Source organism: Mytilus galloprovincialis, chromosome 1 (assembly GCF_965363235.1).
Source record: "Mytilus galloprovincialis chromosome 1, xbMytGall1.hap1.1, whole genome shotgun sequence".
In the NCBI taxonomy this organism is placed as follows: domain Eukaryota; kingdom Metazoa; phylum Mollusca; class Bivalvia; order Mytilida; family Mytilidae; genus Mytilus; species Mytilus galloprovincialis.
In genome coordinates this window covers 8,974,527-9,001,286 of record NC_134838.1, presented here as the reverse complement: position 1 = coordinate 9,001,286, position 26,760 = coordinate 8,974,527, and the positions used below count along the sequence as shown (strand labels likewise).

Here is a 26,760-nt window from a genome sequence, read left to right as displayed (position 1 = left end):
TTTCAACTTTTTGGGACGGGCCATTCGTGTCGCTTTGACACATCTAGTTTAATATAAAAGTAGTCATGAAAGAGATATTTTATAAAGATTTAATGTTCTTATACATGTAATGACTTAATTTTTATGGTCATTTTGCTGAGTAGGTCAAATGTCAAAGGAGTAGGTCTGGTAAGGGCCGGTTTTGGCCTCAAATTTCAAGTTCATCTGACGAAAGATGTTGGACACTTTTTAAACACTTAAATGTCTATTTCAATTGATTCAATTATTTTTTGTGAAAGATTTAAACTGATTCACTCATTAAAAATGCTCCGATTCTAGCTTAAATATGAAAAATCTATCAAATATGCCAAAAACTGTCACTTTTCAGATGGTTTTTGTCAAAAATGAAAGTGGCCGCATCTGTGTTCATCCTCGACCTTTATATATGTTATGTATTATCATTAAACACAACTTACATTTCAATATAAAGAATGAACACGACTGCAGCCACTTTCATTTATGACGGAAACCGTCTAAAATTTATCTAAAATGCTGAAATTTTGAAGATTTCAGTAATTTAGCATGATTTACTGATGCAAGTACCCGATATATGTGTACCGTAATGACAAAAACAGCCCATATTTATGCAGCAGAGGCATTATACTTTCCAAAAAATAACTAAAAGTTTACATTTAAACAATTTTGTAAAACTGCTTTATTTTGGGGCCAAAAAGGGGTCTTACTGAACCTACTCCTTTACTGTCTTAGATAGAGTAAAACTTTGGGAAATATTTTGTTTCCTGACATTATCAGATCTAAACTCCCCTCAACCCTTATACTGTGAATTCATTAATATTTGTTGGATACCAAATTTTCGTGGATTTTGTGGGTACAGGAGAACCACGAATTTAAATGTTCAACGAATTGCAATTTTTCTAAAGTAATGTATGCAGACGTTGCCAAAACCACGAAATTAGATACCCTGCACGAAGATGCATGTTTCCTCAATCCACAAAAAATAAATGAATCCACACAGTGTCATCAATTACCATCATGTTTTATAACTTTTACCAGACTCACTGCAAAAAACCCAGTACTTGACACAAAAACACTTTTTACTTCTACTGCAAATCCATGAAGATTCAAACTCAGCTCATGGTTTTATTGTCGAGCCTGCAACTTTTGTTGCAGAAAGCTCGACATAGGGATAGTGATCCGGCGGCGGCTACGGCGGCAGCGTTAGCTCACTTCTTAAAAGCTTTATATTTTAGAAGGTGGAAGACCTGGATGCTTCATACTTTGTATATAGATGCTTCATGTTACGAAGTTTCCGTCAGTCACATGTCCAATGTCCTTGACCTCATTTTCATGGTTCAGTGACCACTTGAAAAAAAAGTTCAAATTTTTTGTAATTTTGAATTCTCTCTTATTATAAGTAATAGGATAACTATATTTGATATGTGCGTACCTTGCAAGGTCCTCGTGTCTGTCAGACAGTTTTCACTTGACCTCAACCTCATTTCATGGATCAGTGAACAAGGTTAAGTTTTGGTGGTCAAGTCCATATCTCAGATACTATAAGCAATAGGGCTAGTATATTCGGTGTATGGAAGGACTGTAAGGTGTACATGTCCAACTGGCAGGTGTCATCTGACCTTGACCTCATTTTCATGGTTCAGTGGTTATTATGAGTTAAATTTTTGTGTTTTGGTCTGTTTTTCTCATACCATATGCAATAGGTCTACTATATTTGTTGTATGGAATGATTGTTAAGTGTACATGTCTAGCGGGCAGATGTCATGTGACCTTGACCTCATTTTCATGGTTCAGTGGTCAAAGTTAAGTTTTTGAGTTTTGGTCTTTTTATCTAATGCTATATGCCATAGGTCAACTATATTTGGTGTATGGAAATATTTTATGATCTTTATGTCAGTCGAGCAGGTTTTATTTAACCATGACCTCATTTTCACGGTTCATTGCACAGTGTTAAGCTTTTGTGTTTTGGTCTATTTTTCTTAAACTATAAGTAATGTGTCAACTATATATGTTGTATAGAAGCATTGTTAGCTGTACCTGTCTGCCTGGCATGGTTCATCTGACCTGGACCTCTTTTTCAAGGTTCATTGGTCTTTGTTTAGTTATCTTGGTTAATGTTAAGTTTATGTGACAGTTGTAATAAAGCTTAGCTTTATACTTAGGACTATCAACATAATATCAATGATTAGTATAGAAGGCGAGACATTTCAGCGTGTGCATTCTTGTTGAGGTATTCCTGAGTTATGTCCCTTTGATCATTGTTAGTTGTGTGGATGCTGATATGATGGTAAAAGATAATCTGTTTCTTTGACTTTAAGTTCAATGCTTTTCTTTACATACGGTTGTCATATTTTCAAAACAATGTATCTGGACCAGAAAATTGCAAGATGGAACTCACTGCTATTAACAAATTCATCTTGGGTAGTTCTTCAAAAGTATTGATTTGGATTTGGGCCGACAGGGTTAAGAATAACATTTTTATAACTGAAAATTATATTTTTTTAAAACAAGCAACCTGAAAATGTCTGCTGGCTATGGTCTTTGATTTGTTTGATTAATTTGATATTCTTAATTATTTTTTACAGAAATATAAACAGTTTCCTAATGGACAACAAACAGGACAAGGACAACAGACAGGTCACGGAAACCAGAATAGAATGGTTGCAAGTCAACAATATTATCAACCCAAAAAAGTCATTTATGTTGAAAAACAAGCAGTCAAACCACAGCCTTATGAACAATGGGTTGCTGAAAACCAACAGAAGATGCATTATGAAAATCCAGGCTATGAACATGCAGAAAAGGGGGAATATAGAATTGAGACATCATTTTTGTAAACAAAACAGTCAAGGCAACACATTTTGATTTATTCATGTAAAAAGATGTCTTTAAGATCGACAATATAGTTTTCAAACTTTGAAAAACGTTTTTATAAAGTCACATTCTTATAACAGTATAATATTTGGATACAAATCAGTCCATTTATAATTGCTATCAGGGTTCATAGATTTTAAGTTGTTGACATAAATAATTTGTTTGTCAGGGTATCCACCAATTTTAAATTGTTACTTTTAAAAAAGATAATTTTTAGACAAATTTGTATTCATTGAAAAACTTTTCAAAAGTATTCTAAATAGGCGAGTGACTTTAACCATAAAATTAAATTTTTAATGCACCTACCTAACACAGGGCTAAATTATATATCATTTGAAAGCTACACATCTGTACTATCTGTTTTGCCCGGTCGTAAAAAAATTGTACGGTGCAATTTCCGTCAAATCAAGATCAAAGGTCAAGGACGAATAAGTGCATATTTTTTAAGATTTCAGCCTGATTGCATAATATGACTTTCATATACTAAATTCACATATGCAAACAATTTAAACTTTTAGCAGAGAGATTAACAGTCATTATTCAAATGCATTTTTTAATATTTAAAGCGTGTTTTTAACATGTTTGACAGAGAGCACATGTTTCCTGAAATTCGAGTAAAAGTTAACAAAATGTGTGAAAACCCAAATTTTTCTTTCTAGTGCAAATGCTAATCAATTAAAACTAAGTAAAACCCTGTAATGACTATCAAAGAAGTTTTTGACATCATAAAATTTCCTAAAATTATGCTTACTTCTAATAAAACAGCAAATCATAACAACTCATACAGTTGCCCAAAATACCGCCATCTGCGAAAAACAGCTTTTAAGCATTTCTTCCTATTTAAACATTGTATGTGGTCAATATAAGATTTAATAAACAAATTCTTAAGAATCTGAAAAATTTAGAGTAAAAAATATGTGCGCGAATCATCTTATTGCTTGAAATAAAGGGGGTGAAACCAAGAGATTGCAATCTGCATTGTAACTACCAGACTGAAATAAACATATCTCGACTTTTCTAATTGTTTGATTTGTAGCTTCATTATAAATATTGATGTAGTGAAAAGACCTTTTATTTATTTAATGTGAATTGAAAATCTAGACCAAAATAAATAGAAAATAAATTGATGAAAATTGAAATTTCAAAGAATTTCAAAAACAAGTAAACACATTATAAAACTGGACTACTTGATTGCTTAAATTCTGTTGTTTATTGTTTACATGCATTAATTCATCAAATAAGAATAATTTTGAAGAAAAAATATCCATTAATACGCAACGATTCTAGTTACAACTAGACTTCCTGAATAGCTTGAATGACTAGTTTATTTTTCATACGAGAATGACTTCATGCAAAAGTTTCTGATGACGACTGACAAGAAGCTATCATTATCTTGAAACTTCACTTTCCATTATATAGATGATGTCATCTCACTGAATAGTGTAACATTTGTGACAATGTTGGACTCGTATTTTCCATTGAAATTGAAAATAAAAGACTCAACAAATATAGTTTACTCTATCACGTATCTTGAAATCGATGATGAGGGTTGGTTGAGAACAAGTTTTACGACAAAAGAGATGAGCATAAAACAACCCATAAAAACACCCCTTACTACCAAATTATAAACTTTTCATTTCTATGTAACAACATTATAGCAACGCCTGCATATCTATACTACTAAAGGAGGAGACCGATTTCATTGAGCCTCAACTCCTCTGAAATAAAGGCAACTATAGTATACCGCTATTCAATGGTCATCAATCGATTTACTAGTAACTGAAATAAATCCGGGTCACAAAGCAAAAACTAGGAAAACGCATCAACTATAAGAGGATCACAACGATATAACAGAAACACAGAACTGCTACAAAAACAAACGCCAACATACAAAGAAACAGATTATTCGATACCAACTGCCATATGCCTGACTTGGTACAGGACATTTGAAGAAAAATGGTGGTTTAAACATGTTTTAAACCAGAGTTCAAATGCAAAGTTGAAATCATCCCTTTCAAAATTTCATGGACGCCACTACGAGTTGGTTGACAATTATGAGGTATCTGTTTCGCCACTGATGACGACTGATAAGTTCCATCGACGTAACTAAATTGCCGTCAATTCTGCCATGAATGTCACCAACCGAATAAGGCTTGGCACCGAGTTAGGAAATACATGAGCCACAAGACGGGTAAAAGAGAGCCGTGGTGTAGTGGTTAGTGCATCGGACTACTAACACAAAGGTTCCTGGTTCGATTCCCGTTCCGTGATGAAAATTTCAGGGACTGAATTTTCGGCTCTTCCTTGACACCATTTGTGAGTATGGTCTTGAGGAAACGATGAAAGTCCGTCGGAAGGGGACGATAAATGGCTGACCCGTATTAAGAGAGAGCCATATCTCTTGCACGTTAAACACACCTTTGTAGATTTCGAAAAAGAGGAGGCTAATGCCGCTACAAGGCAGCACTCACACCCGCAAAGTGGAAAGCGAATAATTTAAGTTCCCGATCCACTATAAATAAATATGTTTAAACTAAGAAGGGTGTCACATGTAGAACATGATCTGCCTACCCTTTGGGAGCCCCTGAGTTCACTCAAAAATTTTTTGGAGGGGTTTGTGTTGCTCAATCTGTAGTTTTATATGTTGTGTTTTGTATACTGTTGCTTGTCTTGTTCGTTTTTTGCCCGGCTTTGTCAGTTCGTTTTTAATTATTAGTTTGATGTCCCTTTGATATATTTCGTCATTATTCAAGTAGTAAAAGGTTTAACAATTATAGATCAGTGTAGCTAAATGTATCATGATAACGATTTGGTTCTATATATATATCACCGTTAGCAAATTAAGTTATTTTCGCGGATATTTGTCTTATTGCGTTAATCTTCTTCACTTTACTTTGAGGTGTTTTTTGGCCGATTTTCATTACTGCAAGTTAATGTCTTTAAAGTAAAATAATACCAAAAGGACAATCAACATCTCAAACCATGAATCAAATAAAGTTAATTAAAACCATGAACAAAATAAAATTAAAGTCCAAGAGACGAACAACATTCCAAAAAAACACAGCATACCATGAAAACGAACACTCCTAAAACAGCGAATGATCTTATGAGGTCAGGAAGGGTATTTAACTTTTTCATTTTGTTATTTCACAACTGCTTATAGTGTTTTACATACACAATGACATGCATTTGTATTTTTAAAGCTTATGTAGAACATACTCAAAGCATCTTTTATTCAAATAATTAAAGCGATTAAACTTCGAAACACATTTAATATGACTTACTATAACATGATTTTAAACTAAATAAGAAGCAGCCGCATTTTATTTAGTTCGTTTACATCCCGCTTTAGGCAACCAAGGGTTTCTAAACAAGGTCACTTATTTCAATGTTGCCTACGATTTAGGGGCAAAGTAATATTTGCATTTAAACATGATTACAAAAAGTAAAAAAGTTTGACTTCGTAAAAAACATATTTTAACCTCAATTACCTCGCATATATTCTTTTCTTACTTTAAATACCCCTTCTTTTATTATGGAAAATCATTCTCCTCCCTGATATTCACAATTAGCGATGTGCTATTTTAACATAGATTAACAAAATGATCGCTATTTGCAGATGGCAGATTTTTGGGCAACTGCAAACACTTCAATAGAAGGCTGTTCCATGAACAATAATTTATAATTGCATCTTAAAATTACAAAACAAATATTCCTTGACCTAAAACATATACATTGATCTATTTTTTTAGCATACAAATATCGATTCCCCAAGATATTTTTTGCTTTTTGAATAATTTTTAATTTTTTTAGGATTTGTGATAAATTTCAATTTTCGGGAAATTTTGCGCATCGAATCTCGTATTTTTTGTTTGATTTGGAAATTATGTATCATGTTCCATAAAGTTCATATGATCTTTTGGAAAATTTTATGGTACAAGAATTAAAAAATGGCGTTTTATTTAGTAATCGCAAAAATTGGAATGTTTTTTCATGACCTTTGACCTTGATTTAACAAAAATTGCACCGTACGATTTTTTTACGACCGGGCAAAACAGAAAGTACAGATTAACAGCTTTCGAATGATATATAATACAGCCGTGTGTTAGGTGGGTGCATTAAAGTCGTTAACTAAGCGTCTTTTTGAAATAAGTCACTCGCCTAAAAGGAGAAAGTGTTTTTCTGAAGTAAGAATGTATTAAACTGCTTTTTAGACTTAATAGATTTTAGATTATTTTTTACATTACTTTATATCAACATACTTTGAAATTAGACTTTTATGTTATTTGGTCAATGGGGTGGAGATTATTGTTTATATTTTCATGTTTTACTAAATATGCTGGCGTATTTGGAATTTTTCATTTCTATCTCCAAGAGATGTGTATTCATATCTTTATATTTTTATATTGTCCATATTTTTTAACAATGTGTTTTTTTTTATAATTTTATATGATTGATTGAAGTCGTAAATATCATTATGAAAATGTTATGCTTAATCTATTTTTATAATGATATACACGTAGTACCAAATATTGGGTAGATCTCTTTTAAAGTAAATATGTAATATTTGGCTCTTTTGGCATTCACTCTTAAAAGAATATCTGAAAGGTAGAGCATTTATGAATAGATTTTTAAAATATTTCATGCTAATTTGTATTTAGAATAAAAAAGAATCTTAATGTTCTGCAATCTGTTCAGAGGTGCATAAACTGATATTGTACTTCCATACAAATGACAGAAAACCTGCCATTCATGAAAATTAACTCAGAAGATTTGATTCAAATTATTGCTTATAAATACATGATATATCAATACGATAGTGTATTTGGAAGAACCTCTCGAGGATTAATATAATTCTTAATTTTTGATCAAGATTTCATTGGAAAAATATTATATTTATCCAGATTAACTAAGAATTTGGTACTACAATGTATATTATAAAATGTTTATTGCTCATGGTATATGATATTGCATAGTTATCCAATACACTTTTCTGCTCTGACAGGACAGTCTTCTCTTTTTCTGATTTTTTTCTTTAAGGAATAATTATAAAGCCAATTTTTAATGCCAACTACATTCTTTAAAAAAAAAAAACTGTAAATTTCAAACAAGTTCTAAATTTTATTGTATTGCAAAAAATGAAGATTTTATGTTAAATTAGAATCTTATAATTTTAAAACTACTCACTTTAATGAGGGCTATTATAATAAAGTGAATGGAGAACAGCAAAATGTTCCTTTCTTGAATATGAGCTATGCATGTTTAAACATTAGTAAGATTATACTGTCAATATTTTTAAAGCTGGTCTAGCCTTAGTGAGGTGTAAAATATTGATAAATATAATGCCTACTGATTTTTAAATTAGCAGAGAACACGATATGAATGATTTTTTTTTATCTGTAGTATTTGATATTTATATAACAAGTATTTCCTTTCACAACTTTTCTTTATAATATCTCATATGTCGAGTATTACTGATGTATTTTTAAAGTAAGAGATTTTTTTCTCTGATTATTTTAATTTTATGGCACGGTGACGATTTTCAACAATGCTTTATTACAAGTATATGTTTAAATTGAAGTATTATATCTCCTGTTTTTGTAAATGAAGATCTTACAACTGGCTTATTTTTTGTCGCATATCAAATCCTTGTCATCTTTACTAAAAAAATAAAGCTTATCAATTAAAAGCTAGTTGGTGAAAGCCTTATAGTGTCCACTCTTAGGGATATCTAATGCCCAACCATCGAATAAAGTGACAAAAAAAAATGGAGAGGGATATATCTTACTACTTATATAGATATATATATTGCCATCAAAAAAGTTAAATTCAATTTTTATTATGAATTTTCCAAATCTAAAGAATTTCTTATTTTTGTAATGAAGAGTTGTCCAGGGTTGAACAAGACAACCAATTATACTTAAAAAGAAGTAAGTTTAACATAAAGACATATTCTTTAAGAAGAAAATTATTTATTGTGCTGTTATAGTCATCAAAGATGGGTACCATTACTGGAAAGAAATTATCAAGAAAGATCCAGTTCATAAATAAACTAAGATTGTCAAAGAAATATATGAAGAGTTCAGAGATATATCACTTGAGAAAAGTTGGGATAACAACTTAGACAGAGCGTTGCATGCAAACAAAATAATGACATATTTAAATAAATTTATAAAAGAGCAGTAAATAGTTGATATATGTAGCATAGCTAGTAATACACACAGTAAACACACCAATAGTCATTTGAAAACCAATGAAACATCTCTTCATTCTCTTCGCAGCAGTATAATTCGAATAAGGCAAACAATGAAATTTATTAAAATATAGCTTTATGCAGAAGTAAAGTGTCATGTGCCATTAATTTCTTGTTTCTAATTTAAGTTTATATTTTGTATAAATAAAGCTTTTATCATGCACTGTGTTATTTTAATGCCAAATCTCCAATGTTATCTTGTCTGTGTTCATTTGTCTTATATTAGGTTAAAGTTTATGGTTAAGGAAGTAAATACTCAACGTGTGGTCACATGGAGGTTAAACTTAGCACACATGTTCATTATGATGGTAGGTTTTTAAATTACATGAAGAATTTAACTTTAGTCCAAGATTTCCAGGTTAATTGAACATGGAATTGTGATAGTGTATAATTAGTACATTCTTGGGTTATAGTTTTGGTTTAAGGTATTTCACCATCCAGTTAAGATCACATCAGCTTAACAATTTTGATTTTTATTTGATCAAGGTTGAAAGGTGCAAGTGTGAGCAGGGTTTGATTGTTAATTTTTAAAAGATTTCAAATCTGTGTACAAAACGCATACCCCATTTACAAATATAGGTTATTTCTTAAATGTAACATTTAACAAACCTTATTGTCCAAAATTCAAACACTTCATCTCAGTTGACCAGATTTTGTTCATTTGATCTCCAGTTGAATGTTCATGCAATATTTGGTCACAGAACATCAAGCAAACAAGAACCAAACAAAGATAGGCAGGTACCAACAATGCTATGACAAGCTTAAAAAAGAGGGACGAAAGATACCAAAGGGACAGTCAAACTCATAAATCTAAAACAAACTGACAACGCCATGGCTAAAAATGAAAAAGACAAACAAACAACAGCACACACGACACAACATAGAAAACTAAAGAATAAACAACACGAACCCCACCAAAAAACTAGGGGTGATCTCAGGTGCTCCGGAAGGGTAAGCAGATCCTGCTCCACATGCGGCACCCGTCGTGTTGCTTATGTGAACATTCATGAAAGGGAAGGGGATTGTATTTACGAAGTAAGGAACATATCCGATATCATTTGTGAAACGGTTAATCCATAACGGTCAACCAACTCATGATGGCGTCCGTAAAATTTACGAAGGGATGATTTCAACTTCACCATTTGGAACCCTTGGTTTAATAGCTTCCTTGTGAGCAGCAACCCTCTATCAAGAAAATCATGATAGGAAATGCAAGCACGGGAATATCGTATCAATTGGGAGATATATACCCCGTATGCAGGTGCTGCTGGAATGTTGCTACTTAGAAATGCAAAGTTCACAATTGGAAAGCTGAAATCATCTCTTTTGTCGTAAAGTTTTGTTTTCAACCGACCCTCATTGTCAATTTCTAGATGTAAGTCAAGATATGAGGCCGACTTAACTGTATCTGTAGTATCCTTTATCTCTAGCTCGATTGGATAGATGCGTTCCACATAGTCACCAAATTTTGAATTATTTAGTGAAAGAACATCATCTATATAGCGAAAAGTAGAGTTTAAGAGGTGAAAGATACCAAAGGCACATGCAAAGTCACACGTCGAAAATTGATCTGACAACACCATAGAATTTAAAAAACAAAAACAAAAGACAAACAACAGTATACCAAACACACATCATATAAAAAGAAGTAACGATTGAAGAACACGAACCCCACCAAACACTGGGGATGATATCAAGTGCTCCAGAACATATGATCACATATGGCACCCGTCGTGTTCCTCGTGCATTCAGTAATAAACTAATTCGGTAGGTCACATTCGATGAAAAGAGGACAGGATCTGGGATTATAACAATTGGAACATAACCGTCGTCATCTGTGAATCAGTTTACTATCCATAACAGTATACTGAAAAATACTATTTTTCAATAAACGGAAATGGATATTAAACTACACATTTCTTGAAAACAAAGAAATATTTATGCCAACGTTAAAATGTTAATAGGCACTGGCTACGGTTACATGGAAATGTAACAATAATAAAAATATTATTGTTACATTGGAGACTAAATGCCGGAATGCATGGTTGGATAAGGACCTGTTTAATTACGAATGTAACAATAATTATTGAGGCTACGGTTACATTGCGTTATTGTTACATGAAACTAGAGGCTCTCAAGAGCCTGTGTCGCTCACCTGTTAATGTGTTTACTGATGTCGGCCATCTTTGTTGGTAGGCGGGGTCATTAGACACTCTTTTTAAAAATGATACCCTAGTATTATGATTGTGGCCAAGTTTGGTTAAATTTGGCCAAGTAGTTTTAGAAAAGATTTTTATACAAGTTACAAAAATGAGGAAAAGTTGTTTAATATTGACTCTAAAGGGCAATAACTCCTTAGGGGGTCCTCTAACAATTTTGATCATGCTGACTTATTTGTAGATCTTACTTTGCTGAACATTATTGCTGTTTACAGTTTATCTCTATCTATAATAGTATTCAAGATAATAACCAAAAACTGCAAAATTTTCTTAAAATAACCAATTTAAGGGCAGCAACCCAACAACAGGTTGTCCGATTCAACTGAAAATTTGTGAGGGGATATATCTTATTCTGATGGACATAAAAATCTTGAAAGATTTGCCCTAAATGTCTTGGTTTCAAAGATATAAAGCAAAAACTGCATTTTACCACTATGTTCTAATTTTAGCCATGTCAGCCATTTTGTTTGGTAGGTTGGGTCATCGGACACATTTTTTAAACTATAAACCACAATGATAATTGTCGCCAAGTTTGATTAAATTTGGCAAAGTAGTTTTAGAGAAGAAGATTTTTAGAAAAGTTACAAAAAATGATGAAAAGTTGTTAAAAATTGACTATAAAGGGCAATAACTCCTTAAGGGGTCGACTGGCAATTTTGATCATGTTGACTTATTTGTAGGTCTTACTCTGCTGAACATTATTGCTGTTTACAGTTTATCTCTATCTATAATAGTATTCAAGATAATAACCAATAAAGGGCTGCGCTTTAGCGCATGATACGCCCGTTGCTCTTTTAACTTGTCTTTTATGCTTTAAATGTATTGTCCCAAAATTGGAAAATCCCCCCTTTTTTAAGCATAAAAATTCATAACACGGAAATGTAAAATCTGAAATTTATAAAAGTTGAAAGGGAGCTTACATCAATAGATATAAACAATTCACCAAAGTTTCATGGACATTGGTGAAAGCCTTTTTGAGTTATTGTCCGAAGTGTTAAAAATCCCCCTTTTTTTATGAATAAAGCCCCATAAATCCAAAACTTAAAATCTGAAATTAATAAAAATTGAAAGGGAGCTTACATCAATAGATATAAACAATTCACCAAAGTTTCATGGACATTGGTGAAAGCCTTTTTGAGTTATTGTCCGAAGTGTTAAAAAAAACCATTTTTTTTTATGAATAAAGCCCCATAAATCCAAAACTTAAAATCTGAAATTAATAAAAATTGAAAGGGAGCTTATATCAATAGATATAAACAATTCACCAAAGTTTCATGGACATTGGTGAAAGTCTTTTTGAGTTATTGTCCGAAGTGTTAAAAATCCCCCTTTTTTTATGAATAAAGCCCCATAAATCCAAAACTTAAAATCTGAAATTAATAAAAATTGAAAGGGAGCTTACATCAATAGATATAAACAATTCACCAAAGTTTCATGGACATTGGTGAAAGCCTTTTTGAGTTATTGTCCGAAGTGTTAAAAATCCCCCTTTTTTATGAATAAAGCCCCATAAATCCAAAACTTAAAATCTGAAATTAAAAAAAACCGAATGGGAGCTTACATCAATAGATATAAACAATTCACCAAAGTTTCATGGACATTGGTGAAAACCTTTTTGAGTTATTGTCCGAAGTGTTGAAAATCCCCCCTTTTTTATGAATAAAGCCCCATAAATCCAAAACTTAAAATCTGAAATTAAAAAAAAACGAAAGGGAGCTTACGTCAATAGATATAAACAATTCACCAAAGTTTCATGGACATTGGTGAAAGCCTTTTTGAGTTATTGTCCGAAGTGTTGAAAATCCCCCCTTTTTTATGAATAAAGCCCCATAAATCCAAAACTTAAAATCTGAAATTAAAAAAAAAACGAAAGGGAGCTTACGTCAATAGATATAAACAATTCACCAAATTTCTTGGAAATTGGTGAAAGTGTTTTTGAGTTATTATCCGAAGTGTGGACGACGGACGGACGGACGGACGGACGGACGGACGGACGGACGGACGGACGGACGGACGGACAACGGTATACCATAATACGTCCCGTCCCGGGCGTATAAAAACTGCAAAATTTCCTTAAAATAACCATTTCAGGGGCAGCAACCCAACAACAGGTTATCCGATTCGTCTGAAAATTTCAGGGCAGATAGATCTTCACCTGATAAACAATTTTACCCCATGTCAGATTTGCTCTAAATGCTTTGGTTTTTGAGTTATAAGCCAAAAACTGCATTTTACCCCTATGTTCTATTTTTAGCCATGGCGGCCATCTTGGTTGGTTTGACGGGTCACGCCACACATTTTTTAAACTAGATATCCCAAGGATGATTGTGGCCAAGTTTGGTAGAATTTGGCCCAGTAGTTTCAGAGGAGAAGATTTTTGTAAAAGTTTACGGACGACGCACGACGGACGACGGACGCCAAGTGATGAGAAAAGCTCACTTGACCTTTCAGGTCAGGTGAGCTAAAAAAGCAATGTACGATGGGACTAGTAATATGTACTAAATAATAAAAGTTGAGAACATTTATTACATACATTTATAACATACAATTTATTTACTGTGATTTTTTATTTACAATGACAATTTCTACAAATCCAGTAAGTTGTTTTTAAAGTCCGACACATTTTTGATGAACGAAATGTATACGTCCTCCACGGATACGTGTACATACAGAATTTCTTAGTATTTAAGTTAAATACTTTAACAGTTTGACAGTCACACTCCTAATCTTGAGTAGTATCTTTAAGAACATCAAAACCAAAATACGTAGTAAAAATATTCAAGTTGTACACCATTTGTTGAATAATAATATTTTATTATTTATCAGTATTAAATTACAAGTATTGTTTAATACATATGAAAGAATGAAGCAATACAACTATAGAAGATTTAAGTTTAATCAATCTAGCGTACATTGCTGTTTTTCATGTAACAATAACGTTATGTAACCGTAGCCTCAGTAATTATTGTTACATTTGTAATTAATCGGTTCCTCACCCAACTTTGCATTCCGGCAATTAGTCTCGAATGTAACAATAATATTTTTATTATTGTTACATTTCCATGTAACCGTAGCCAGTGCCATGTTAATAATGTTATACAAATAGACAGGAAATACGAAAACAGATTTGAAAAACATCAATAAATATAATTTAATCTGCTAACCGAGTTCCTGTGATTCTAGTACAGAAGCGGAGTAAGGAATGAATTGCCGATATAATTTGAGTATCTCCAAAATAAATCACTGACAAAGTGCATGCTAATGTAAGGGAACCGTCATATTTGATTTAATACTTGTGCACTATATCATCAGTTAAGATTCTTTGAAAGTTTCATTAAATTGGCATAAGGGTTCATGTAGAGAAGCCTATATAAATGTGTACTATAGTGTGCAGTTGACGAAGTCGATTTCATCCCAAATATCCAGACGAAGAAATGAAATACGAGCTGCAAAATGGACAAAATGCTAGTGAAAGTGTCACAAAATTATTTCAAGCGGCCCATTAGCAGTTGAGTTGATATGCAAAAGTGGGACAGAAGAAAGAACGAACGGACACTCTTTCTATCAATATGTACGGTTAAAAAAGCGCGGTTATGTCTATGATTGCATTCACTGTTCTTTTGCTTTGCGTCTTGTTAAATAGATGTAAAGATTTCGTTTCATGAATTAATTATACACATCAAATTTCTTTTGAAATATGACGTTATTTATTATCTCTGCGTAAGTACTGTCACATCATTTTAGTTCAATTTGAAATTCATTTTGTTTTACCGATTTCATAAATACAGAAAGTGGATGAGGGGCGAAAGATATCACAGGAACAGTCAAACTCATATATCGAATATAAACTGACAACGCCATGTTCGTTTTCTGACCAGTTAACATGTCAGTACACAACATATGTTTATCAATTTATGATATAAAATGTTGTTCTCATTGTCAGCAGACGTCAAGAATAGAGAAAAACAAACCAACAACGCTTTTAAGCTACACGACGGGTGCAACATGTGGATCAGGATCTGCTACCCTTCCAGAGCACCTGGGATCACCCCTAGTTTTGGTGGGGTTCGTGTTGTGTCATGTGTTCTTTTGTTTGTCTGTTTGTCTTCTTTCATTTTTAGCACGCCGTTGTCAGTTTATTTTCGATTTATGAGTTTAACTGTCTCTGGAATCTTTCGTCCCTCTTTTAGACTCTTTATATTGCATATAACATGATTAATACTAGGTGAAAGAAAACAACTACGTTTCACTATTATAAGCACTTCTACTACTAGAACCGGTATCATTATTCTTCAGCCATCAAAACTTTGGACCTCCCGAGTATACAATACGTCAAAACTCTGGTCTAAGATAAGTTGGTTGCAAAGTTTAATATTTTCCAACTGTAGAACAGTAGAGTTAATGTTAAGTGCTTCATTAAAAAGTTCCTTTGCTTCTTCTAAAAGATCTACTGGCAAGCACGCATACCCTGTCATGGAAAGGCTGTCATATCTATAATCTGGAGGTACGTTGTGAACTAGGTTTCGCATCTTATACACCTTTTGTATTGCTTCTTCTTTTCTTTTAAGTTTAAAAAGAGTCCGTACTAAGAAGTAATAGGCAAACAAAACAGCAGGGGCAGTAATTTGTTCATGTGAAGCAATGTGTCGTTGAATACTTGTATCTATCACATCAATGTCAGTTATATCATAACTAAGCAACAACCAGTCCTCAGTACGCTGTGTTAATTCAATGGCATGGGTTGCTTGTTCTAAAGATTCGTCAAATCTCTCTTGGGTGTACAGGAAGTGTGCATACTCAGCATTATGCGTAACATTGTTTATAAGACCCACTGCAGTTTTGAAAAATAATTCGGCATTCTGCAAATCTGTTTTCTTGCGTTCCTCCCAAAACGACAGCTTTGACCATCTCAAAAATACACAGCCAGTGTTATGAAATAATGTTGCAATTTCTTCATTATCCATTTCATATGAGGCTAAAATTTGTTTAATTTCGTGTATTTCCTTCAATTCGATTAAAACAGCAATTGCTTCACATGCGTTGGAAAAATCTTTTGATTTAATACAGTCAAAGCAGTATTTTAAGAGGTGTTTGACTGCAAATGATTCGTTGGTTTCCTTCACACATTTCAATGTGGCAATCTTTTTGAGTAAAGTAACTACTTTATTTCTCTGGTTTGGATTTGATACTAATGGCAACCCAGCATTGTAAAAATGATACACGAAAAAATCTGTTAACTTTTTATCAGTCGTTGTGTCATAACCATGTCCCAGCATTGCGTTTAGGTCTTCAAATTCATAGCCTTTGAGTGGACTCAATGAAAAGAAAAATCGAGGATTTTCCATAAGTTTTGATGAAGAAAATATGGAGGATACCGGATCGTGTTGGATTTTGGTGATCTTTTCGAGAGTTTTTTGTAGAGTTAGACTATCTAAATGCTGGATCATATTATGTTTGGGCACAAAATAGTTGCTGACAGTTTTTATCTCGATAGCTAAACGTACTTCATTCAGATATGTTAAAAAACAGGTTGCCAGGTTCTGTTGAGACCAAACCTCCCGACTCAATGGTCCTCTTTCTAGCATCCACCACAAAACCGATTTTAAGTGATACGATGACAAGCCATCTTCCACATCTATTTCTTTCAGTAGTGTTTTTGTAACTAATAAACACTGCTTTTCCTTCTGTGATAAGACTTCAGCCAGTCTTCGTTCTGATAAATTGAAGGACAATCTCCATTCTAAATCAGGGTTGTCACCTTTGATGTTTCCTTTCGCTACCACATGAATGTCCAGCTCTGAAATCTCCTTTACAAGTTTTTGCTCTGGCCAGTCATTGGGTCGTACCCTCCCTTTCCATTCCGCGGCGTTTTTCGGCCATTGGGATAATTTCAGTGCAAATACAAGATCCACTGATGAAATGTTGTCTGCGTCTGGTTGAATTATGTTGCGGTTTGGGATCTGTTGCGATGGCCCCGATATTTCCACCGCCATTTGCTCGTGGTTGATATGTTTTTGAAACTCGAGTAAAAACTTGTTGCTTGAAACAAATGTTTCCCTAGAAGTCTCATCAATCTTCAAAATGGCGTTTGGAAAAATATGTTTGCTATTTTGATTCACCAGTAACTTTACATACATTGGATCCCTAGTTTCCCTAATAATAGCTACGGCTTCGGGTGGAGCTGATTTATCTTGGGGCCATGCTACATAAACATGTTGCGGTACAAATATAAAATCAAAGTCAGTATTATACTGAAATGCTTGATCTTGAATTTTGGTTAAAAACAACTGATCAGCAACACTTCCAGCTCTGATAAAATCAATATCAGTCATCCATGGCAGAATTTCACGAATTCTTGATTTTGTAGTTTCAAAATTCAATGAATTTACCTTTGGTACCATTCCTTCTGTGAATAGTGATAGTTCCAATAAACAATCAAGCATCTTTAGTTTAAAAATGTCTTCTGGTGTTGTTGTCATGACGGATTTAGTTGTTTTACTGTCAATTTTCTTGGTATAATTGATCTAAAAACAATATTGAATAGATTAAAGTATGGTAATTAATCTTCTCTGTATCAAACTTAACCCCGACCTAAAAGGAACGATGCAAGAATTGACAAGCCATGCATCTTAAACCCGGCCAACTTTCAAACCTAGATATATTATACACATCTAGATATATCCAACAGTTAAAATGACATTATGGTGTCTAACAACACATGTATATATATAATATGTATCTCTGGATCTTCATAGCGGTTATAGGCTGATATTCCCGGGTCAGTGTTTTATATCTTCCGATCCGTTAAGATAACCAATTAAGTTTTATTTTTAAATATTTCAATGGTTGACATTGAGAATAAAAGTAAACTAAAAGTTTCAGCCTAATAATTAAGTCAACCGAATCTATTTGAAGCTTGATTGGCTGAGACAGTAATGTGATTTGCTTTTTTCTCGGTAGACATTACCATTAGTGTCGAAGCATACATAAAGTCGTTTAATACGAAGGAAAAAGAAACGCATCACTAGAAAAAAAACTCAATTTAACCACTGTAACATCATAGAAAAGAATAAAATGGGAAAAATTATATTAGTAAGGAATTAAATGCCAAATCGTACGAAATGACGAAACAGAAAACAACGAATAGGAGAAATTTCGAACAATATTTGTGATACTACATTTTGATATGCGTAAAGAAAGTAACAAAAATACCGAACTACGAGGAAAATTCAAAACGGAAGTCCATAATCAATTGACAAAATCAAAAGCCCAAGCAAATCAAACGAATGGATAACTGCGATATTTCTGATTTGGTGCCGGCATTTTCTTATTTAGAAAATGCTGGGTTAAACCTGGTTATAGCTAGCTAAATATCTCACTTGTAAGACAGTCGCATAAAATTCTATTGTATTGACAACGATATGTAAACGATGGTAGGGGAGCAAGTGGACACGCATTAGCAATGAACGCAAAACTTGCCTCGGTCACATGAAAATGTAAAATCATACCACAGAGCAGTTATACCAGACATTGAATTTAGAAAAATGACAGTAAAAAAATATAGGAAAAAGTTTTGAAAATTAGGACATAAGAAAAGGAGAAATGGGTTGAAGAACATGAATAACATTTTCACAACGTGTTGTTTTACCAGGAAAACAATGACACATTTGAATTGCATTTCGATAAGTTTAAGGAATGGTAAAGCAACAATGAAAAAAACAACATTGAGAATTGAAAATTATTATGAAGATGCAGTCTAAAGTTGAAGAACAAAATATGCACCAAATATAGGTGGTTGGTAAGCAATAGTATTATACCCTCCATGGTGAAATGGTTTTGTCAATGAAAAGAAACATGTGCTAAAAGAATGGAAAAAAAGACATATGATTAACTAACACAGTTCATTAGAAAAAGAAAAAAAATCAACAAACCGAATTTTTATCACCATAAAACAATTATAGCGTTCCGTTCGTGAATTTAAAAGAGAGTTTGCATCAGGTCCAGTTGGTTTTATCAGAGAATTCTTGAACCTTTAAAATATTATATATCACCAACCATTTAATTGCAGATGACGCTTCGGGATGACATTCACAGAAAACTTTAAAACAAAATCTTTAGGACGATCTAAACACTATGCCGAAATAGAGGAGTCAATGGAGAATGAAATTATGCCAGTCTCGAAAGTTCATTATTCAATTATGCAAGTAGCATTTGACAGACTCATTATATCAAAAGCATGGAACGAACGATTAAAGTTCAACTTTAAGAACTGACCAAGTGCTTTAGCATTAATGGTGATATATCAATTCTAGAAACTTAAGCTGTAGAAAGCTGAATTTAACTGTTAAACTTTGGAGAGAAAAGATTGCCTTTATTATGTCTATTTTGTTCACGCATCGTTGTAAATATACGGAATTTGATACGACTGTCATAGAAGTGAGAGGTTTAGCGCAATAAAACCAGGTTCAATTCACCTTTTTCTACATTTGAAAATGCCTGTACAAAGTCAGAAATATGACAGTTGTTGTCCATTTGTTTGATGAATTTTGTCATTTGATTTTGCCATTTGATTAGGGACTTTACGATTGAATTTTCAGTATTTTTGAGATTTTACTTTTTCAGACAGTTAGGAAAATATGAAATTAAGAAAAGAGAGTAACAACTAGTATTTCCTACCTTACACTGTCAGATGATTGAAATGTATATTGAAAAGGAAGTTTAAATGGAAATTGGTCCCAAAACAATTCTAAATATACACCGATATCTTATCAAGTGTTACACATATTGAACTGTATGATTGCATTTATGTTTTAATGAAAACATCGTCGGCTTTTTTTTGTGACTCTTTTTAAGGCTTTTATTTTTTATGTTATCCATTTACCAAGGTCGTTTTAACACGAGTCTACAAGGTAATGACAATAAAATATAAGTACCAATCTAAGCAACCAAGTATAAATTAGCGAGTGTGGAGATTTAATCTTAATTAGACAAGTTGCATAAATACGAGAAGAGCTCAAAACCAGTACACACGTTCATGGAGTAAATACTAAGTATGTACATGAGATGTCTTGGTGTTAGATTATAAAAATATTGGACGTTTTGATAGACAAAATATTTGCTGAGTTTGGTGGATTGATATTTCAACAGACATGCAGTCGATATTCCAATGAGTACTTATTGTGCACCCCGTTAGCCTACTTGTTTGTATCCAGATGCAGCAAATAATAAAGGGCATCTCACAAAGTTCTATAGTTTAAGTTTTATGTATAAAGATGATGTCTCGACACTCAAAACCCTACCAAAACTAAAAGGTCTGCAACATATTTCGGTCTTTCACTTGATCTTGACACAAATTTACGACTTCAAAGATATTCATGTACGTGATGATAACAACTTGTCAATTGTAAATTTCCCATTTCTTAGCCGTTAGATACCTTTGGCCCCTTTGTACGGTATTTGTATACATCTGTATTAAGATTGGCGCTCGTACCTTTCCACACTTTAAAAGCTTCATTCAGCTGTTGGCTCCTGCAACTGAAGTTGCTCCAACAGATTAACAAGGACTTGAGAACAACTGAAATCAGCACTTCATAAATTTTACGCTCAACATCCGAAAATGGTGGCACAATACGATGTGTTTAAATTCCTAAATCCTGACACACATATATTTAAATGTCTCTGCTGAATCTAAACTTCCAAATGACATGTTTTCCCTGTCTTATGTCTTTTTCAGATACTCTCGACCCATACTGACTTTTTGACTGATTGTGGAATCGCATCCATAGCAGGAAAAGCTTTCACTGCCGCTGCACACGATCTGATCTCCATTTAGAGTTTATGCGATTTACTCGGTATTTGTCTTTTTCACATTGATGTGGAACTTAATGTATTAAGGTGAATTGAAAAAAATATTAACAATAAATAATAGTGACTCTAAGGAAAATTGAAAACGGAAAGTCCCTAATCAAATGGCAAAATCTAAAGTTCAAACACATCAAACGAATGAATAACAACTGCCATATTCCTGACTTGGCAAAGACATTTTCTTTAGTAGAAGTGCTGGATTAAACCTCGGCAGTGGTTTTATAACTAGGTAAACCTCTCACTTGTATGACAGTCGCATAATTTCCATTAAATGACAACAATGTGTGAACAAAACAACCAATCAGATGAATAAAAATGTCAAAAAAGGGGTACGGCAGTCAACATTCACAAACATCCAATCAAAAATTTACCACAGCAAAATAACACAATGACGGGATGTAAAAGTACCGAGTCACGTTGAAGGGATGTTTTTGTCAATATAATTGAATTTTATGCGACTGTCATGCAAGTGAGAGGTTTAGGTAGTTATAAAACTAGGCTTATACAACATTTATTACAAAGGAAAATGCCTGTACCAAGTCAGGAATGTGACAGTTGTTAGGGAACAACCATCAATTAAAAAAAAAATGAGAATGGAAATTGGGAATATGTTTTTGTCTCAGTCACAAAGAACATTTCTTTCACTCAGTTTTCCAACTTTTAAACACTGTAAGGGTATGTCCGTTTTAACTTTTAAAAAGGGGTGGTGATTCTCACTCACTCAATTCTGAACCCAATTTGATGAAAAAAATATTTGTGGTTAAGCAGATCACAAAAATATATATTCGGAATCCTTAGGGGACGACCATTTGATATTTGGGGGGGGGGGGGGAGGAGGATTTTGAAAATAAATAACTCAGCCTTGATAATCACAAAAATAAATGGTTTGTTCTGTGGTAGTTTGAAAATAAATTACCTGACTTGCAATGTATTGAAAATAAATAACTCAGCAGGTCTAATCTTAAGTATGAGATGGCACCAGATTCTTCATAAATTCATCTTTTTCCCAAAAAAAATTCGGGAAACACTTCCCAAATTTTTAATAACAAAAGTATAGATATTATTTAAATATACTTGTAATGTCTGAAAATTGGTTTCATTTAACTTGAGGTATATTGTCTCAGGAAACCTTACCTCACTTTTATTTTAACAGGGCGGTAACTACATGTAGGAAATTTCAAAACCAAACGCTTGTCTCCATATCAAATTGTGTTCAAGGCCTTGCAAGAAGAAAGTCCTGTTTTCCCTCAGACTTATAGTCCTGATTTTTCGGGATCATTGTTTCTTATTTATTTGTCTTTTGTTCATTGATTGCCCTTCTGTATTCTGTTAGTGTTGTAAAAAGTAAAATCACAAAAATACTGAACTCAGAGGAAAATCAATTCGGAAAGTCCATAATCACATGGCAAAATCAAATAACAAAACGCATCAAAAATGAATGGACAAGAACTGTCATATTCCTGACTTGGTACAGGCATTTTCAAATGTAGAAAATTGGGGATTGAACCTGGTTTTATAGCTAGCTAAACCTCTCACTTGTATGACAGTCGCATCAAATTCCATTATATTGTCACCGATGCGTGAACAAAACAAACAGACACAATAGGTAAAAATGTCAAAATAGGGGTACAGCAGTCAACATTGTGTTATCATCTTAATCACTATAAAAACAACAAATGTAACGAAGAAGCACAAAAAGGCATACATCAAATTAACATCCTCATTTTGATTATATTATACGATTTTATTTTTGTCTATGTAAAATGCACCCATCAAGGAAGGAGGGTTTTGAGTACTGGTGAAAATTGCGCGTTTGAAATTCGCACAGGTAGACATGAAATAATTTTGTCGTTCAAAGTATGACGGGATGCATAAATACAGTCACGCAAAATAGATATAACAAAAACTGGCTTAACAGTTAAAGTAATAATAATATATAAAATAATAGTGTGGTTCTAGTCTAGTAATCTAGTATTGTTGTTATGAACATGATCATGAGTTTAAAAAAAAAAAAAACAGCAGCCACAGACTTAAGAATGTGAATTCCATTTTTGCTTTATCATGCACATTGGTCTTTTGATGTTGTCCCTTAGAAACTTCAGTCTTACACTGAATTTATACATTTTGCTTTGAGACCAAAATAAATATTGTCAAAAAATTATTAAAACAAAACTTCATTTTCAGATTATGAAAGGGTCTTCGGAACACCCAGAAAGCATGATTTTGCATTATTTGTTCTATATAGCTTCTTGGGCCTTCAGTGGCTCCAAAACCCTTCAAAAAAATTCTTGCCTCGCCCTGCTCGGCGTAGTATGTTTGCCAATACATTTAAAAGTGCCTAGTTATTTTAAACAAAACTTTAATACTATGTATGTATGCAATACATGTATAATATGCAGTTGGGAATTTAAAAGATTCATTTCTGCAGAGGGGGGGTTGTTAATCTAATTAAATGGTACATAATGACTTGACTATACTATATGTACTATTTATAATAAACAAATCATTTAAAAATTGTATGTTTTCGAATATCAAAAATATAGTTGTGAAAATGAATAATCAGTCCCTTGCTTTAATGAAAATGAAAAATATTGCTTCAATAGTGCAGAAAATGAATAATCTGTCCTCTTAGTTTACAAAAATAAATAACCGATCAAAAACAAATCCTCCTGGGAAATCAAAAAAAATAAATCAAACACACCTTGTAAGAGGGGCGTAAAGGGGGGGGGGTATCTGCACGGAAGAACGCGAAATAAAATTGCCATTTCACGATGAACGAACAATTAAAAATTTCTTGCACGTTGATCTTTTTACCGATTTCACGAAACACGGTGAATAACGAACCTTTTTCACGGCTGCACGTGAAATAAAAATGGCAAAACACGTTGCACGAAAATAACCCTTTACCACCCTCTTGTAACAGGGGCGATAATTTGGGAACAAATCACATGGATTGCCAAAGACTTTGAAGGCAAAGGTGTTCTGCTTGTAAATAACTTTAAAAATACATACATTCATAACATTCTTTCTTAAAAAACAACAGTATAATTACTCAGAGAAAACACTTTCCCAGTGAAATATACGCGGAATATAATATACTCACCGGCATAACTTAGTACTGTAAATTCAACCTTTTCTATCAGACGAATAACTCAGGTTGACAGTATACGTAAGAACCAGTGAAATTGATGTCTTCCATTACCTTGGACTAATACAAGCAAAATCTGAACTAGCCACGTTCCTACACAATGTACACTAGAGAAATGAAAAATCACTAACAAGATTTTCCTCTGTATTTTTATTTTTTGTTACCTCTTAAAACTGAAATCTTTATCCATTTAAAATGATTTTCTAGGAACTGCTCTACACAAAAAATTAATAAGTAAAATAAAATAAAAAATGAGAATGGAGAAAAAAAAACCAAAAAATTGAGAAGTTCAGTACAGTTTGTTGTATTTGAATGAAATCATTTAAAGTTGAACATTAAACAGTCTATTATCATTATCAGCACTTAAACTATTGTAACACTATAAAACCAAACCAGTTTAACCTGTTGAGTGAAACAGGTTAGTTAAAAGAAATTATGTTTATGTTTTTTATAACACTTAGTTATAAACCTGCAGGGATTGAGGTATGTATTTATATGTTGTGAATATATAGATTAAACAAATCACATATCAATGAAATTGTATAGATATTAATATATAGTTAATGAAATATAATTGTGTTCTTTTTACACATTGTATTAGGATTATCTCTGAAATTCAGTTATCTATCTTTGAGAGTTAAACGATACTTTTAAAATATGATTCATACCTTTTACAGTTTCCAATTTGTATGAAAAGAAATCAAGATTATAGAATCATTCAAAACATGCTGGTCACTTGCTTTCATTTGAATTTCACATTAATTTTTCAAAAAAACGCTTTCAATTCTATAATAAGAAATAATCAAATTATGAATTTTCTTATCCAAAAATCTTTTATTTTTATTTTACAAAATATAAAAACTTCCACATCTGGTTATAATGGGGATGTTAATTCTTATGCCATGTGTTAAGAGAGTGCCACACTCTTTACAGGTTATGAACCCTGGCAACAACTCTTTGAGGGGTCCTTTAATTATGTGGTCTGAATCAAGGCAAAACTTGTATCTTATCAATTTACCCTCATTTGCCACTGTCAGTTCATATTTCCCAGACCTTCACACAGGACAGCCTCTATTACAGGACCTACCCATTCATTGCATTTTTTTTTTTTTTTCTAATCCTGACCATGCATGAACTATTTGCTACTGGACATTAAGCAACCAACAACCAATAATTACATTAGATGTATGTTTCATTATGATACTTTATTCTGATTGGCTAACTGCACAATTGCATTGCTCAATAAAACTTTTCATTCATGATAACATGTGGTCCCACAATAAAGTACACAGGTGAATTAAATAAAACAATAATAAAATTTGTGTTTTCATGATCATAGCTAAAAAATGTAATTATAAGTATTGAATGCTTCTTTTTGTAACTTCATAGGGTTGTAAAAGTGTTGACTGTGCGCACATTTTTAGTGGAAGCGCTTCATACAAAATGTACTTCGGTCAACGCTTTTACACCCCAATGAAGTTACAAAAAGAAGCATTCAATTCTTAAATATTTTTTCAGTACATTTACCGGATTTATAATAACATAAGCAACATGATGCGTGTCACATGTGGAGCAGGATCTGCTTACCCTTCTGGAGCACCTGAGATCTGAGCCCCAGTTTTTGGTGGGGTTCGTGTTGCTAATGGTATTTAGTTTTCTATGCTGTGTCTTGCGTACTATTATTTGTCTGTCTGTCTTGTTATTTTTAGCCATGACATTGTCAGTTTATTTTCTATCTATGAGTTTCACTTTCCCTGTGGTATCTTTTGTCCCTCTTTCATAGGTAACCTGTTCCTTCATGATGCCAAAAAAATTTAATGGTCCTTTGGTTTAATATGCTTTGATCTATTTTACTTTATTCCATCGGGTAAATATAAGAGGTAGCCTACAATTTTTTTTATTTTTGTTTAAACAAGTGGATTAATTCTAAAAAATATGATCTGATCTGCATTGATTTAAAATCAATTTGATATCAACTGTAAAATTATATTTTGCATGCTTCCACTGTTGGCCACGCCAGGTATATATTGCATAAGTTTTCAATTAAAACCATCTCGACAAGAATATTAAGGATCCCTTCTGTTTTGTTTTAAACCCTAATTGATTGCAAGCATGTAATTTCCACTGCCTTAATTATTAAAAGGCTTTAAAATTTGTAAACAAATGAAAACATTAATATCGTTTAGAGAAATATTGTCATTACTGATGATGATAGATCTATTATTTATTAAACTCTGAGACAATACTTCCAAATTGTCATTGATTTTTTAATGAGAAGTCATTGAAGACTTTGAAAAAGAAGATTATACAATTTGTAAAATACCTGTAATTTGGTATTAGACATTAGCTTTAGATAGAGTCTAGTTTCATGTGTGTTAACTATTACT

General features: G+C 32.8%; 2 protein-coding genes across 2 annotated transcripts in view; one reads left to right on the top strand and one right to left on the bottom strand.

The window, feature by feature from the left end:
- Nucleotides 1–9,303, top strand: part of LOC143064737 (uncharacterized) — a 60,885-nt gene extending 51,582 nt beyond the window's left edge. The window contains exon 26 of the mRNA XM_076237799.1: nt 2,601–9,303. Within this exon, the coding sequence (XP_076093914.1) occupies nt 2,601–2,852 (252 nt within the window). The 3' untranslated portion in view covers nt 2,853–9,303. The remainder of the gene's footprint in view (nt 1–2,600) is intronic.
- A 5,724-nt stretch (nt 9,304–15,027) lies between these two features.
- On the bottom strand, nt 15,028–20,098 carry LOC143064729 (uncharacterized). The gene is made up of 2 exons (XM_076237787.1): nt 20,038–20,098; nt 15,028–17,885 (listed from the first exon to the last, which is right to left on the bottom strand). The coding sequence occupies exon 2, from the start codon at nt 17,838–17,840 to the stop codon at nt 15,654–15,656; it is 2,187 nt and encodes a 728-aa protein (XP_076093902.1). The 5' UTR covers nt 17,841–17,885; nt 20,038–20,098; the 3' UTR covers nt 15,028–15,653.
- Nucleotides 20,099–26,760: the final 6,662 nt, after the last annotated feature.